The sequence below is a fragment of the Corvus brachyrhynchos genome, unplaced genomic scaffold (assembly GCF_000691975.1).
Source record: "Corvus brachyrhynchos isolate BGI_N302 unplaced genomic scaffold, ASM69197v1 scaffold42, whole genome shotgun sequence".
Classification (NCBI taxonomy): Eukaryota; Metazoa; Chordata; class Aves; order Passeriformes; family Corvidae; genus Corvus; species Corvus brachyrhynchos.
The window spans coordinates 1,257,288-1,270,448 of NW_008237242.1; the positions used below are offsets into that span (position 1 = coordinate 1,257,288).

The window sequence follows — 13,161 nt, forward strand, 5'->3', positions numbered from 1 at the left end:
AAATTCATCATTATGAATTTCTTTTTCAGAAACCCTTCAAATATGGAATTGAGTGACACATATTAAGGGACAGCAACTGAAGAAATGTAAGTGAATCTGAGAATTCAAAAAGGCCTCCACTCCAAGAAGCATCAAATTCTGAGGAGAAACAATAAGCACTTTTGTCCTTTGTAGGTGGCACTGAAGACTGAAGCAGAAACCAAATGCTAAAGACAGAGCTTTTAAAGGGAGAAGTCATTCCAAATGACTAGCTCATTTCTTGATCAAATTTCTTCTTCCTTCTCATAAGCAGTATCTGTAGAGGTATGACAATGACCCTGTAGGAAGATACTGTTATAGCTACACAGCAACCAACTAAGCTTTGTGAAGTCTAAAATATATTATTGATAAGTTGTTCTCTGGCTGCTGAAATGACTCTGGAAATAACAAATGTATACTTTCTTCACAGTGTCTTAACAGAGTATATGCAACATGGACACATAATTTCAGATAACAAGACCTCCTCACCAAATCCAAAAATCACTCAAGAGAAATGGAAAAAGCTCTTGTCATTAACTAGCCAGTAAGTGAAAAAAACCCAGTCTATTTCAGACAAAAAGAACACAAGTACTTGTGAGAAGACAAAACACAACATATTCAAGGGAAAAAAACCTGTCCAAAACTATGAAATGCTTGCTACATACCTGCAGAAACAGGAGAACCCAAAATAGGTCCAACGTTGCTGGGAGGAGGCAGAGCTGATGGAAATCTCATTTGTGCTTCTCCACCATACCTAAAGTTTGCAAAACCAAAAATTCTCAACATGTCACGCACAGCCCATTCAATTTTCATGCCTTTGAGAACTAACAGAAGTTTTGTGCTTCTTCTAAATTGGGGAATAAAATCCCAGTGTCATTTTAAAGAGAAATTTACCAATTTCAAAGTCAGGCTTATGCTTTAGTATCTTTTCAAGGTTTGCTACTACAGGGAAGTGGAAAGAAAGGCACAGTTGAGATGACCCATGGCTGTCCTTCTACCTTCCACAAGTAATTTCTATTCATGTCTATCCTATAGTGTTACATGAGCACTTTGCTACGTCTTCCCTTGCTAACTCCAGAGTTATCATCCACATTTGGTCTCAGATTTTGTGATGAAACTGAGTTTAATAAAGAGCAACTGTTCACAACCTACTGAAAACAGCTGACTGACTTTAACACCTGCACAAGTTTTGGCAAGGAAAAAGATTTTTGGGAACATAACACTCCAAGCTGCACATTTTATCATCACTCTCAACAGCCATATCTTACCAAAACCTGTTTTCTCTTCCTGCGAGGACAGCAAAAAGACCCACAATATAGGGTCACAAGAACCTTGTGAGGTTCAACAAGGCCAAGTGCAAGGTGCTGCACCTGAGTTGGGGCAATCCCAGACACAGCACAGATTGGGGAAAGAACTCACTGAGGGCAGTCCTGTGGAGAAACGCTTCGGGGTTCTCATGGATAAAGAGTTGGAAATAAACCAACAGTCTGCCAAAAAAGCCAACGCTGTCCTGAGCTGCATCAAAAGAGGAGTGGTCAGCAGGTTGAGGAAAGTGATTCTCCCCTTACAGTCTGTCCTTGTGACACCCCACCTGCACACCCTCACTGCATCCAGCTCTGGGGTCCTCGCTGCAAGAAAGAGTTTGGACCTGCTGTAACAGGTCCAGAGGAGGCCATGAAGACCATCAGGGTGTTGGAACAGCTCTGCTATAGCTCTGCTATGAAGACAGATTGAGAGCTGGGGTTGTTCAGCTGGGAGATGAGAAGACTCTCGGGAGAACTTATAGCATGTTCCAGGACTTAAAGGGTGCCTTATAAAAATCAGTGAAGAGCAACTTTTCACAAGAGCAGATAGTGATAGGACAAGGAGGAACGGTTTCAAACTAAAAGATCAAAGAGATTTAGGTTAGGTATTAGGAAAAAATTCTTTACTGTGAGGTAGGTGAGGCACTGGAAGAGGCTGGCCAAAGAAGTTGAGGATATTGCATTCATTAAAGTATTCAAGGCCAGGATGGATGGGGCCTACAGCAACATGATCTAGTGGGTGGCATGCCTCCCCATAGCAGGATGGTTGAAACTAGATGATCTTTAAGGTCCCTTCCAACCCAAACCATTTTGCAACTCCCTGCATATACCAACTTCATTAAGGCAGCCAATGACAATACACCACACCAAGGATATGCAGTACTTAGGACATATGGATTGCAATTTAATCCTCCAGAGTGGAAGCTCATACTTTGTCACTCACATTGTACTGGAAAAAACAAACAAAACTAAACAACAACTACAGCTGAAGCAACCAACCAACCAAAAAAAACACCTCACAAAACCCAAAACCACCACCACCACCAAAATATGAACACCTATAACCAAAAGTCACTGGGCCCTGAACTGGCAGCAGGTTAAAAAGTCTGTAGAAATGTTTAGTGCTGTGGTGATCCTGAGCATAATATTCAGAATGACACACAGAATTGAAACTTACCTGAAGAATGCTCGAGTAGCCCAGGCAGATACTTCTCTATCACAGGCAGCATTAGAACAGGCCAAAATAAGGCAAGTGGCACAGGCCTGATCCTCCTAGAGCATATTACAGTCAGTGTGTTGCCTTACCTCAAGTAGGTGATAAAAGCATAGAAGTTATATTCCTCAGTAACTAAAACAGTAAATACTTCCTGCAAAATTTTATTTAGAAGCCAGGGAAATCGGCTCTTCCCCATTACAGACAAGAAGTGAATCCTAGCAAGCTAATCCTCTGTATCAGGTAAATTTTAGCCATACAGTTTTTGCAAACTCAGTGCTATTCCTTGTATGGAACAATCTCCATGCCTGACACTTGAGTAAGATTCATGCAATTTCTGTAAGAACATAAATTACCATTGTGTTTCAAGAAAAAACACCTGCATAAATCAGTGTTTGCATATTCTAATAACATACCAATTATGTCCTATCCATGCACAAGAAAATAGATTATTACAATGAACATTCACTATAGATACTACACAATACTAGTCATATTAAAACTGTAATCTACAATAACCAAATTTCTCCTTGTTTGTTGTTTACCTTAAAGAAAAACAGCTGCTAATAAAAAAAAATACCCAGACCAATTATACACATTTCTCCTGGCCTTCAAAATATAAAAACCCCTTGTAGTGATTGGAATCCAGCTTTTTGAGGAACTCTTCCTCTCCTGCTCTCAGATGAACTTCTTTCTAAACTAAGAACTGCATTAGACTTCTGCATACAAGATGTACAGGAATTTCAGGGGAAGTGAACTACATGTTTGTTTTTAGATACCATAAAACAAGAAATTATTTCTCTATACAATTTAGCTATATGTAGACAATAGAAAAAATTATCGCTTTAACTGGCAAATGAAACGTTGACCAGAAGATTGCAGCAACAACGAAAGGACTACAAATCTTCCATTTTTCATAACGCATCAAAAGCTCTTACCTGATGCAACTTAAAAAATCTCTCAATCTCTTCTCCATCTCCACCTGTATTGCTCACAAGCAGATGACGCAGCTGATCAACAGGTCTGAGTTTATGAAACATAAAGCTTCCCTAAAAGTAAGACAAAGCAAGTGAGAATAAAGTGGTCTTTACTGTGTTTCACCCCAACACATTCATCTCCATGATGTTTATCTTTAGCATTTTGAGTTTTCCACTGTTGCACCATCGGATCAAAACGTACCTGGTGCCCAAAGCCCAGCTGCCATTCACTAGTAAGCCTATGAAAGATAAAGTACTGCAATGACTATAAACTCTACATAAACTGAGTTAATTTTACTGTTCTTACCCTAACACAAAGGATAGAATATAAGCATATACAAGTATAGTAGAAAAGAAAGGCTCTGTGCATCTTGCAAATCCTGAAAACTGTCTGGAAGAAAAATGCTCTAAGAATTCAAGGCATGGGAAAGACTTCACAATAATCACCTTCCCTGCATTCAAACTAACTACTGGAAAGGACCCAATTAATGTCCTCAACAAAACAGCTCCTATTAAACAAATGCAGCTTGCAGGTCTAGAGTTTGCAAGACATTAATATTTAAACACTTTTTGTTTTAAATAGCATATTGGTCAAGATATTGAGTGCCTAAAATATTGCTAAATGTAATCAGAAAACTAGGAAAGTTCATTTCTTTCTCTTTGTGGGTTTGTTTTTTAAAACCCACTCAAAAAACCCCTTTTGGGACTTCTTCTATGACGAATAAAAAATTATTAATTCAAATTTTAATTGCCAACAATATTTACTTGAACTTACTGTATTTTCTGGACAGACAGTGACTGTTTCAATTTCATATAATCAAGAGCATAACTGAAGCTGAAAACACTTTCCAGATGATTTGTATCTGCAAGTGTTTCTGGAGAGCAACAAATACTATTGATATACTGTATAAGAGAAGTTGGTCTAAAAACTTTTGACTAAATTTAAAATAGGTATAGATAGTTTCAGCAATCTTCTTCCTTATTCCGATTCATGTTCACAATATAATTCTTAAAACGTATCTTAAACGAATCATGTACAGGTTTAGATGAGTTGTCCAATTTTATACTTGTTCTTCTGATTACCTGTACCAAGAAAAGTAATACTCACCTGGGCTGAAAGCAGAACAAACTTCTTAGGTGGCAGCATGTGTTGCTGCACAACAACGGGTGAATCAGTAATGGGAATAACGTCTTTATTTAGTGGTGTTACAATCTTTTGAACTTTAAATTCATCGATAGCAGAAAGAGCCCAGGAATGTCCATCAACACGGGTTGTCATCTGAAGAACAGATAAGATATTATCCAAAGCTTGGTCACAGACGTGGGCTTTGCACATCCATGGTTAATATTTTACTATTTACTGCTTAAAATTACACAGAATAGAATCTGCTTTTCACATAAGAAAACTCAAATAAAATAAGCAAGTTCTTGTACTGTCCAACAGAAACTTACCACCAAATTTACAGCTATATATACACTGCTGCTTTTAGGAGAAAGGGAATAATATATTGCTTCTTTTGGGGCACGGGGATAGTAAAATGTTTAGTAGTATCATGTAATAGTTGTTTATGTAATAGTTTTTTTACATTTAAATGTTTTACATTTAAATGTAAAACAACTTGCAAAGTAAGGCTGCTACAATATAAACAGCAACCATCTACTAACCATATCAGAGGTAACCATAGGCATCCTGAATTTAAATGAATTCTAAAAGAATCAAGAAAAGCTGCAACTGAATCACTAAAGTTTACAAAACTTTCACAGCTGGCAGTAGTACTTCAAATATAGAATGTCAGGAAGAGACACACACTTGTGAAGACATTCCATAAAACTATGTATGCTAACAAGGAAGAACTGCTGCTCAAGAACACGCTACAGTTTTATTTGGGAAACCCAGTTGTTACTGCCAAATGCCTTGAGAAAAAAAGAGGTTGGCACTTGGGATATTTATGTGTAAGTTTTTGCAGGGAAGAGATCTGAAGCAACTATCAAGTTCCTTTTAAAGTTATTAATTAAAACAGCAGATAAATCAAAATCTGACTTTGAAGCTTTTAACTTATACAGCCCCTCCATTCACTCCAACTCCTTCAGAAACACTATTTTTGACATGAAACTTCTTTCAGAGATGAAATACGTATTGTCTCTGAACTGACACATAAGGCAACTAACCCCCTCCAAACCTCTATTACAAACACACTTATTGTAACAGTCAGGAAAATGAAAGTCAGAACCTCTTCTCATGAAAAAATAAAGAGATTAACCATGTGTGGATTTTAATGAAGACATGGCATGTAAGTTTAAATAAGGAATCCCCAAGTTTCTAGCATCTACATTTTAAACAATCTTTATCAAATTTTATCCTGATCAAGAAACACCATTATGGACTACGGACCATGTTTTTCTGTGCTTGTGCACAATATGCAGCATTGCTACAGACAGCAGTACTCTCAAATACATTAATTAGAAGTCAAGTCTTAGAAGTTGAGGCAATTGTTTTTGACCTTTAGCTTGCATCAAGCCAGAAAAGTTATGTTTGAACTAAGGATCCCTACTAAGAGAGACTTGTTCAGCTTTGTGAGAGTTTCCAAACTCTTCATGAAGTTTTCTGAGATCTACTTATTTCTCGCAGACAGTATTATTTGGGCATCTGATATTAGGAAAGAAAACATAATAGCTAGATTTCATCAAAATCATACAGAAGTTTGCTTTATACCTGTGTTTCCACCATTGGCTTTTGAAAAGGGAAAGAATCATGATTGACACACCACAGGATATCATTATCTTCATTTTCTGAAGCTGCCATCAGCAGGACCCCTAGCAAGAAATGCAATAGTAAGTCCTTATTAGAAGCAATCATCACGCATTAAATGCAAACTCATTAATTCATTCCTAAATTAGCAAAACTCAATCTTTCAGTCATTATCATAAGATCTGAATAGCAAATAATATCTCCTGGGTCTGTATGTCATATGGTTCTTCAAAAGGTTATTTTTAACACCATTTGCCATCTAAAAGGTAAAACTGATGTTTATGCAGATCAATGTAATAATGACGGTTACACAAAAGATAATCTCATCTGAGCCATGTTCCACTGCTTACCTTTGCTATAAAGAGCTCTGTGAACCTTTGCAGGCTTCTCTACGTTTGAAGAAGCTGAAAATCCAGGTGGCAAACGGACATGAACCAAAGTTAACATGGAAGGACGAGCTGTTGGATGTTTAAATTGTGAAGTACTAAAATACAGTCGGACACCTGAACAAAAGACGAAAAAAAATCACAAACTGTGCAGATACCATTTATCAGTTTAAACAGAGGGGTGGTAGCACTGCTTTTTTACCTGCATGTGTAATTGCTAGTAGTTGACAGTCTATGGATTCAGAATTTTCAATCACTGCTATTTGAACAATAGGCTTAAATACAGAACGATCAATTGTTCTGAAAAACAAAACAAAAAAACCCCAACACACTTTTACTTCAAAGAAATAGATAAACATTATTCAAAACCGTATTGTGAAACTATTGGCCTTAAAGGAAGCCTCTAATACTGTAATTGTCATGAACATACCTGGCAATGCTCCCTGCAGCAGAAACTATAGCATTTTGTGAAAGAGAAGTAACCCTGGTCATTCCTTGACCATCTTGCCCCAAATCATAAACCTGCAATTCAATAACACAACTTAGTGATTTATGAATGAATTAATAAATGCAGCCCCACCTATCAAGAAGCAACTCAAGCTGCATTTTTATTTCATACCCATGTTTCCATAGAATTGAGGCTACTCTTTCCTCAAAAAAAAAAAGTACTTCAAGTCTTCAGCACACACATTGCTACAAGAAGATAAACAGGAATAAGGGCCTGACATAGCTACAGAGAATTCTCAGGTATTGAGGTAAACTTACGAACATATCTGTACATTATTACACACATTAGTAACAGACCAAAAAATCATAAGAAGTCACATACTTGCAGGACTCCTTTTTCTGAGCGAGTGTACAAGATATTTCGAGAGTTGTCAATGGCAATTTGAACTACAGGATCTGGAGAGGGGAGAAAAAAAAGAGAACCAGCAATCAACACTGGACTTGAGAAGGCAATTTTAGGACAGAATACCTAAAAAAATAATGAATTTTGAGTTAAAAAACCTGCAGTTTTGTTCAAACAAGACTGCTGCTGTAAGTGATTTAAAACAGCAATCAACTAACACAACTGCTAGTAAACAAACAACAAAACCCCAGAGCAAAAAACTGTATAGTTTCAAAATAATTTTTCACTAAGCAGTAGAAGAGGGCAAGATTATCCACTTACAGATTTTCCATGTTCATGGTGATCCCACTAAGCACATATTAATTTTTTGCTACAGATAACTAACTTTAGTCAGAAATGTCAATTTTTTCAGGCTTTGCTATCTATATCCTGAATTAGACACAGAATTTGTGCCGCTCTTTTATAATAATCAACCACTGTAAGTATCACTGGCAATAACTAAATGCTATGAGTAAGCAAAATATTCAGACTGACTTCTTGATAGTATTATTTTAAAACTTTACATTAAGTTATTGGCTAATTCTTTAACATCAGTACTTACCATCCTCTGAGAATGTGAATTGTAGCAATGAAGGAATAAGAAATGACAGCGCACTCTTTGAATGATTGATTTTTCTACAGCGCTGGCTAAACCAGCCTGCTTCAGCCTACAATTTAAAAGAAATACAGCATTGAAAGAAAAAGCAAAACAAAATCCAAACTAGATGCGATATTAAAAAAGTCATTAAAAGGACGAGCATGACAACAAGTAAAGATCTAACCACAAACTATTGACTTAACAAGTATGCATTATTCAATGGAAAGAAAACACTGATAATTAAAAGGAAAAATTTGCATTAAAAAAAGTGTGCAGATGTCACAATTTGAATTTTTTAAGTTCACCAAAACTGCACTGCTATTCCTCACATAATTACTACTTCTTCAAAGAAAATGCATCTACCCTAAGCTGTTGTGCAACCAAGCCATGCAACACAATTATAGAAGTAAAAAGACCGCAAACTTGACATGATTTAGAACTATTATTGCTGAGGTCCCACAACAGTGAAACAATGAAAAAACCTGAGTGTAAAACCCACAGTCACCTGGTATGCTACTTCATATAAGCAGCCATCTTTTCCTGCCAAAAAGATCCGCCCATTATCACTAGATGTGATTGCCAGGATGTAGGTGTTGTCAGTAGGGAGCGAATACAGAGGATCTGGTAGCAGCTGCATTCCTCCAGACATGCTGTCATTGAGCGATCCAGTACCTTCAACAAACAAACAAACAAACATAAATCCTCTTTAGTTTTTAAGCTATTTTAATAAATACTACAGGTCTGTGATAAGAAACATTTCAGAAACCAGAAAAAATTACAGCAAATTTCAGAGTTACTGAATACATTCTGGAACAGCTTTTGTCCAGTGTGAACTGCAGAGTAACAAATCCATTCTACATAGGTTTCCAAGGAAGGAAATGCATTGTTTTTAATTTCTGTAGACTGTTCTCTCCTCCAATTCACAGCAAGTCCAAAACAGGTTTCTACTTGTTTTCTCTTTCACATCGACATATTATTAAAAAAAAAAAAAGTAGTATAATTCTCATACTCTCACCGAACAATTTTTTTCTCTTAGTATACACGGCATAAAAACATGTTATCAGGTTCTCAATTTTTGTTGTTGGAGTACAAATGCCAATGAAATTCATGAACTCTATTCACCAGTTTCAAGATTCATGTTCCTGTCTTCTCTCTCCCTCCAACATGCTGTTTAATTAACCTGTTTCAAAAGCTCTTTTTACATTAAATCAGCAAGTAATAAAACTCAATGCGTCTCATGGAGTCCATGATCCAGCAAGTGCGCACACCATAAAAATTATCTTCCCTGCTTGTAACATGGTTTAAAGATTTAAAAACTAGAAAGGCACTTGGCACATGGGGATTTTTTTTAATATTTTGAGTGCCTACTAATAAAACTGATGTGTATTTGTTAATACACAACTGGGAATAAGGGGAGAAGAGAGAATTACCTGACTGTATATTAGAACAATGAAGCCCTAAAATCACAATATCCACAGGAGTAGCCAGAACAAGTAAGTGTCGTACATGAGGCTGGAAGATACCTAAATAAAAAAAGAAATTTTAGTTTGCACCCTGCTTCTCGGATCAGAATGATGTAAGCAAATAAATCCATTGGAAAGCCACATCAACTGATTAGACAGAGCAGTCACTTGTAAAGCTTAATGATCTGTGAAATTCTAGAATTAGAAAGGAGTATCAGCCAGCAGCTCAACTTCCATTTCATTAAATACAGGATATTTTAAATGACTTTTTTTTTACCAACATGCTTCTTTTAAACTCAACTCACTTGCCAGTTCAACTTTGACTTTAATGTTATCTAAGCAGTAGACACTGAAATAACTGTGAGGGCTATAAACCAGAATCTCATGGAAACTATCACCTGAATATGTAAATTTATAAACGTACAAATGTTAAAGCATGATGTGGCAAAAAAATGCAAGCTTATCAGTGTAAATAATTGTTAAACTATGCATTATTTTTGGCTTGTAATTAATTTCATAGTGTTTCTAGAATCAAAACAAACTCATATATCCTGTGTGTACATATATACACATACACAAAACACAGATTTTCACATATCATAGAATCACTGAGGCTGGAAAATACCTCCAGGACCACAGAATCCAATCTTGAGACTGAATGCTACCATGTCAACTAAACCATAGTACCAAGTGACACATCCATGCATTAAACACATATGCATGTTAATATCTACCCATATATAAAACACAGAACATCTTCTAGTTTTTATATTACTTTGTATTTTAATCGTAATATTTATATAAAATATTAATGCAGATATATATATATAAAGACTAAAAAAAATACACAGAAGGTTCAGTACTGTCCAATTCTAATCTCTGTCATAACATTCCTTACCTGCCTTTGGCTTTACAAGGCCCACTGCCAGAATAGTTTCACTGAGGCCATCAAAATAAGCCAGATCTCCTCTGTCAATAAGTAAACGAAAAACTGCATGAAATTTTTCATATAACATTACATAATAACATAGTAAATAAAATCAATGTATACTTAAAATTATTAATACTTTTGTAACACTCTGAAGCCATCTACATCTTTCAGTGAAAGCAGGTCATTCGAGCTGCTTGCAGCTCCTATAGTTGAGTTTCAAACATGAAATCCAACTGCGGTATTTTTTTTTTTGTATTTTGTTAATTCATATAGTCTACTCTGAATTACACAGCGCAGCATCTGCAATACTGATTAATGTCAAAAGAAGGAAATCACATGGGGGTTTTTCCTCCCATGAAAATTATCTGAAGCAAAAATTCCCAACTACCTCCCCAGTATCTATCACTAACACCATGAAGCACTGTTTTCTTTGGGGAATGTATTTAATACACTCTGACACAATGTAAATGTATAGATAGTAGCTAATCTGAACTTTATGCGTTTTAGGAAATGCAACAATATGTACAAAGCAATTCTTACTACACAAATGCTTACTGTGGGGGCAAATAAAGAAACGCACATGCAAACTATAAATTTATCAAAGCCATTTCAGAAAATAATGAACTTATTTTCAGTTTTACCCATCCATAAAATAAGCAAGGATGGAGAGCTTCAATTACAATACTTCAAAATACTAATGCCCTATTACTCACCATTGTGGGAATGATTGGTCACTCTACATGCATCTCAGTACTTACTGAATCTATAAAAGTTAGGCAATTAGCGTAATTTGTATCTACTTTTTCAGCACAAGCAAAGCCTTTGCGTAAGTACAGAAGTAACTTCAGAATATTAGCAAAGTCTAACCAGAAGCAAATACATTTTCCTTTCTCTCATCTGTAGATGATTTGGCAGCAATATTACTAACTCTTACACATCCTTGAATACTCAGTATTCAAAAGTTTTAGTAAAACCTGAAAGAAATTAAGATCAGTGAAACTGAACAGCACATCTCTATGCTGCCAGTAAACAATCTTCCACTGCTGCAGTTGCTTAATTCTGGTACAATACCAATAAAACAACATCAGGAATGCATTCTCTACATACCCATCTTCATAGTTCCACATAAAGATGTCACTGTCAATGGTCAGCCAAGCTCTGCTGATCTCTGGAAATACTCCCATCATACAATTGCACTGCATATCTGAAGCACTGCTGATGTAAGGATTAAATGCATTTTGGGTAGCAAAGGCAAGGTCCTCTTCGGAGCATTTAAAAAAATCATTAACATGCTACACAAACTGTATACTTGAAAATTCTTCATATAGAAACCAATTCCACCAACAACTCTACACAAATACCTTGTTACCACTTAAGAGTGTTAGTAAGAGAACCTGAACAACATTAAAGTTTTTTGCTGGGAGTCTGACAAGAAGACTGGGGAAGAAAAATATGGAGGCAAGAAGTTTGTTTCTAATATTATTTCTTACACAATCTATGACATATATTTTCATAAGGATACGTCCAAACTGCTCCACTAGCTCTGGTGGAAGTGGGACTCGGCGGACTGAACTGATTTCTGGAAGATTGGGTATCGACAGCATACCTGGTCCTTGTAAAGGATAATCCATATCTGACATACCAGATACAGTAGGGCTACCTGCAAGAAAGAGCAGCAACAAAAAAAGTCTTGATGCTTGATGCTGCAGAAACTTGAAGTAAATGTAAGTACGAAGTAAACATGTAAGTATCACTACTCAAAAGATATGTGTGGACAAATGTTTCTGCAGGAGCAAAGCCACAAACAATACATCTAAGTCTCAAATCAGGTAAGAGCAAACAGATTTGCAAACAAACTCTTACTACAACTCATCTGGACCCCAGCCTACTCTTTACCCCCTTTTTTCTGTTACACCCTCCAATGCTTTTTTCATTGTATGGCCAGACATTCACATGAACAAGCCAGGAGCATATTCCTTCACCTAGAAAAGCTGACTGTACTTCCAGTACCGACTTAAAACACCCACATACATCCACTGTTTTATGTGCTGTGTATCCATGACGCTGTCAGAGCAGTTACACTGTGGCCATGCACATCACTGCACAACAGAACACAGATACTCTTTGTTTGCATCCAGCCACCTTTGCATATATATGACTAGAATATCTCTTCAGAGCCCACTCTGCCAGGCACTCGGCACTAATGGAGAAAGAAATGCTGCCTCCACGTGTTAAGGAGAACAAAACAAATATCTGATGGGAGAAAGTACACCTTATATCATAAGTGTGACACAAAGCTGCAAAAAAAAAAAAAAAAACAAAAAAAAAAAAAAAAAAAACCCAAAGAAGCTTAAGAGAGCTTTCCAGGCTGCTTGTAACTTAGGCGTGGTGGTGGGCACTTGGTTACCATAAGAGCATTTTGCACGGAACTTCCCAATAGGAAGAACCTAAAACTAGGGCCGTTTTCTTCACCTTTTAGAGGAACATGAGGCACTTTAAGCCCAGTCCTCCTGCACTGCTCACATCCACAACTCTGATCCGCGCACTGAAGCGGACACTGTACGGCCCATGCCTCACTCCGCGACCGAGACGCCTCCTCAAACCCGGCCCCAGTCCCCGAGCAGGGCCCACAG

At 36.8% G+C, this 13,161-nt stretch overlaps 1 protein-coding gene across 2 annotated transcripts in view; it reads right to left on the reverse strand.

Moving 5' to 3' along the window:
* NUP155 (nucleoporin 155) overlaps positions 1–12,194 on the reverse strand; it is a 28,658-nt gene extending 16,464 nt beyond the window's left edge. For both annotated transcript variants that reach the window (XM_017730236.1, XM_017730235.1), the window contains exons 1-15: positions 12,051–12,194; positions 11,636–11,732; positions 10,496–10,566; positions 9,565–9,657; positions 8,640–8,806; positions 8,099–8,204; positions 7,477–7,550; positions 7,078–7,169; positions 6,850–6,947; positions 6,612–6,764; positions 6,226–6,326; positions 4,621–4,791; positions 3,474–3,584; positions 2,500–2,594; positions 684–772 (exon numbers count right to left, since the gene is read on the reverse strand). In XM_017730236.1, coding sequence (XP_017585725.1) covers positions 684–772; positions 2,500–2,594; positions 3,474–3,584; positions 4,621–4,791; positions 6,226–6,326; positions 6,612–6,764; positions 6,850–6,947; positions 7,078–7,169; positions 7,477–7,550; positions 8,099–8,204; positions 8,640–8,806; positions 9,565–9,657; positions 10,496–10,566; positions 11,636–11,732; positions 12,051–12,168 — 1,636 coding nt within the window. In that variant the 5' untranslated portion in view covers positions 12,169–12,194. The remainder of the gene's footprint in view (positions 1–683; positions 773–2,499; positions 2,595–3,473; positions 3,585–4,620; positions 4,792–6,225; positions 6,327–6,611; positions 6,765–6,849; positions 6,948–7,077; positions 7,170–7,476; positions 7,551–8,098; positions 8,205–8,639; positions 8,807–9,564; positions 9,658–10,495; positions 10,567–11,635; positions 11,733–12,050) is intronic.
* Between the last annotated feature and the right edge of the window lie 967 nt (positions 12,195–13,161).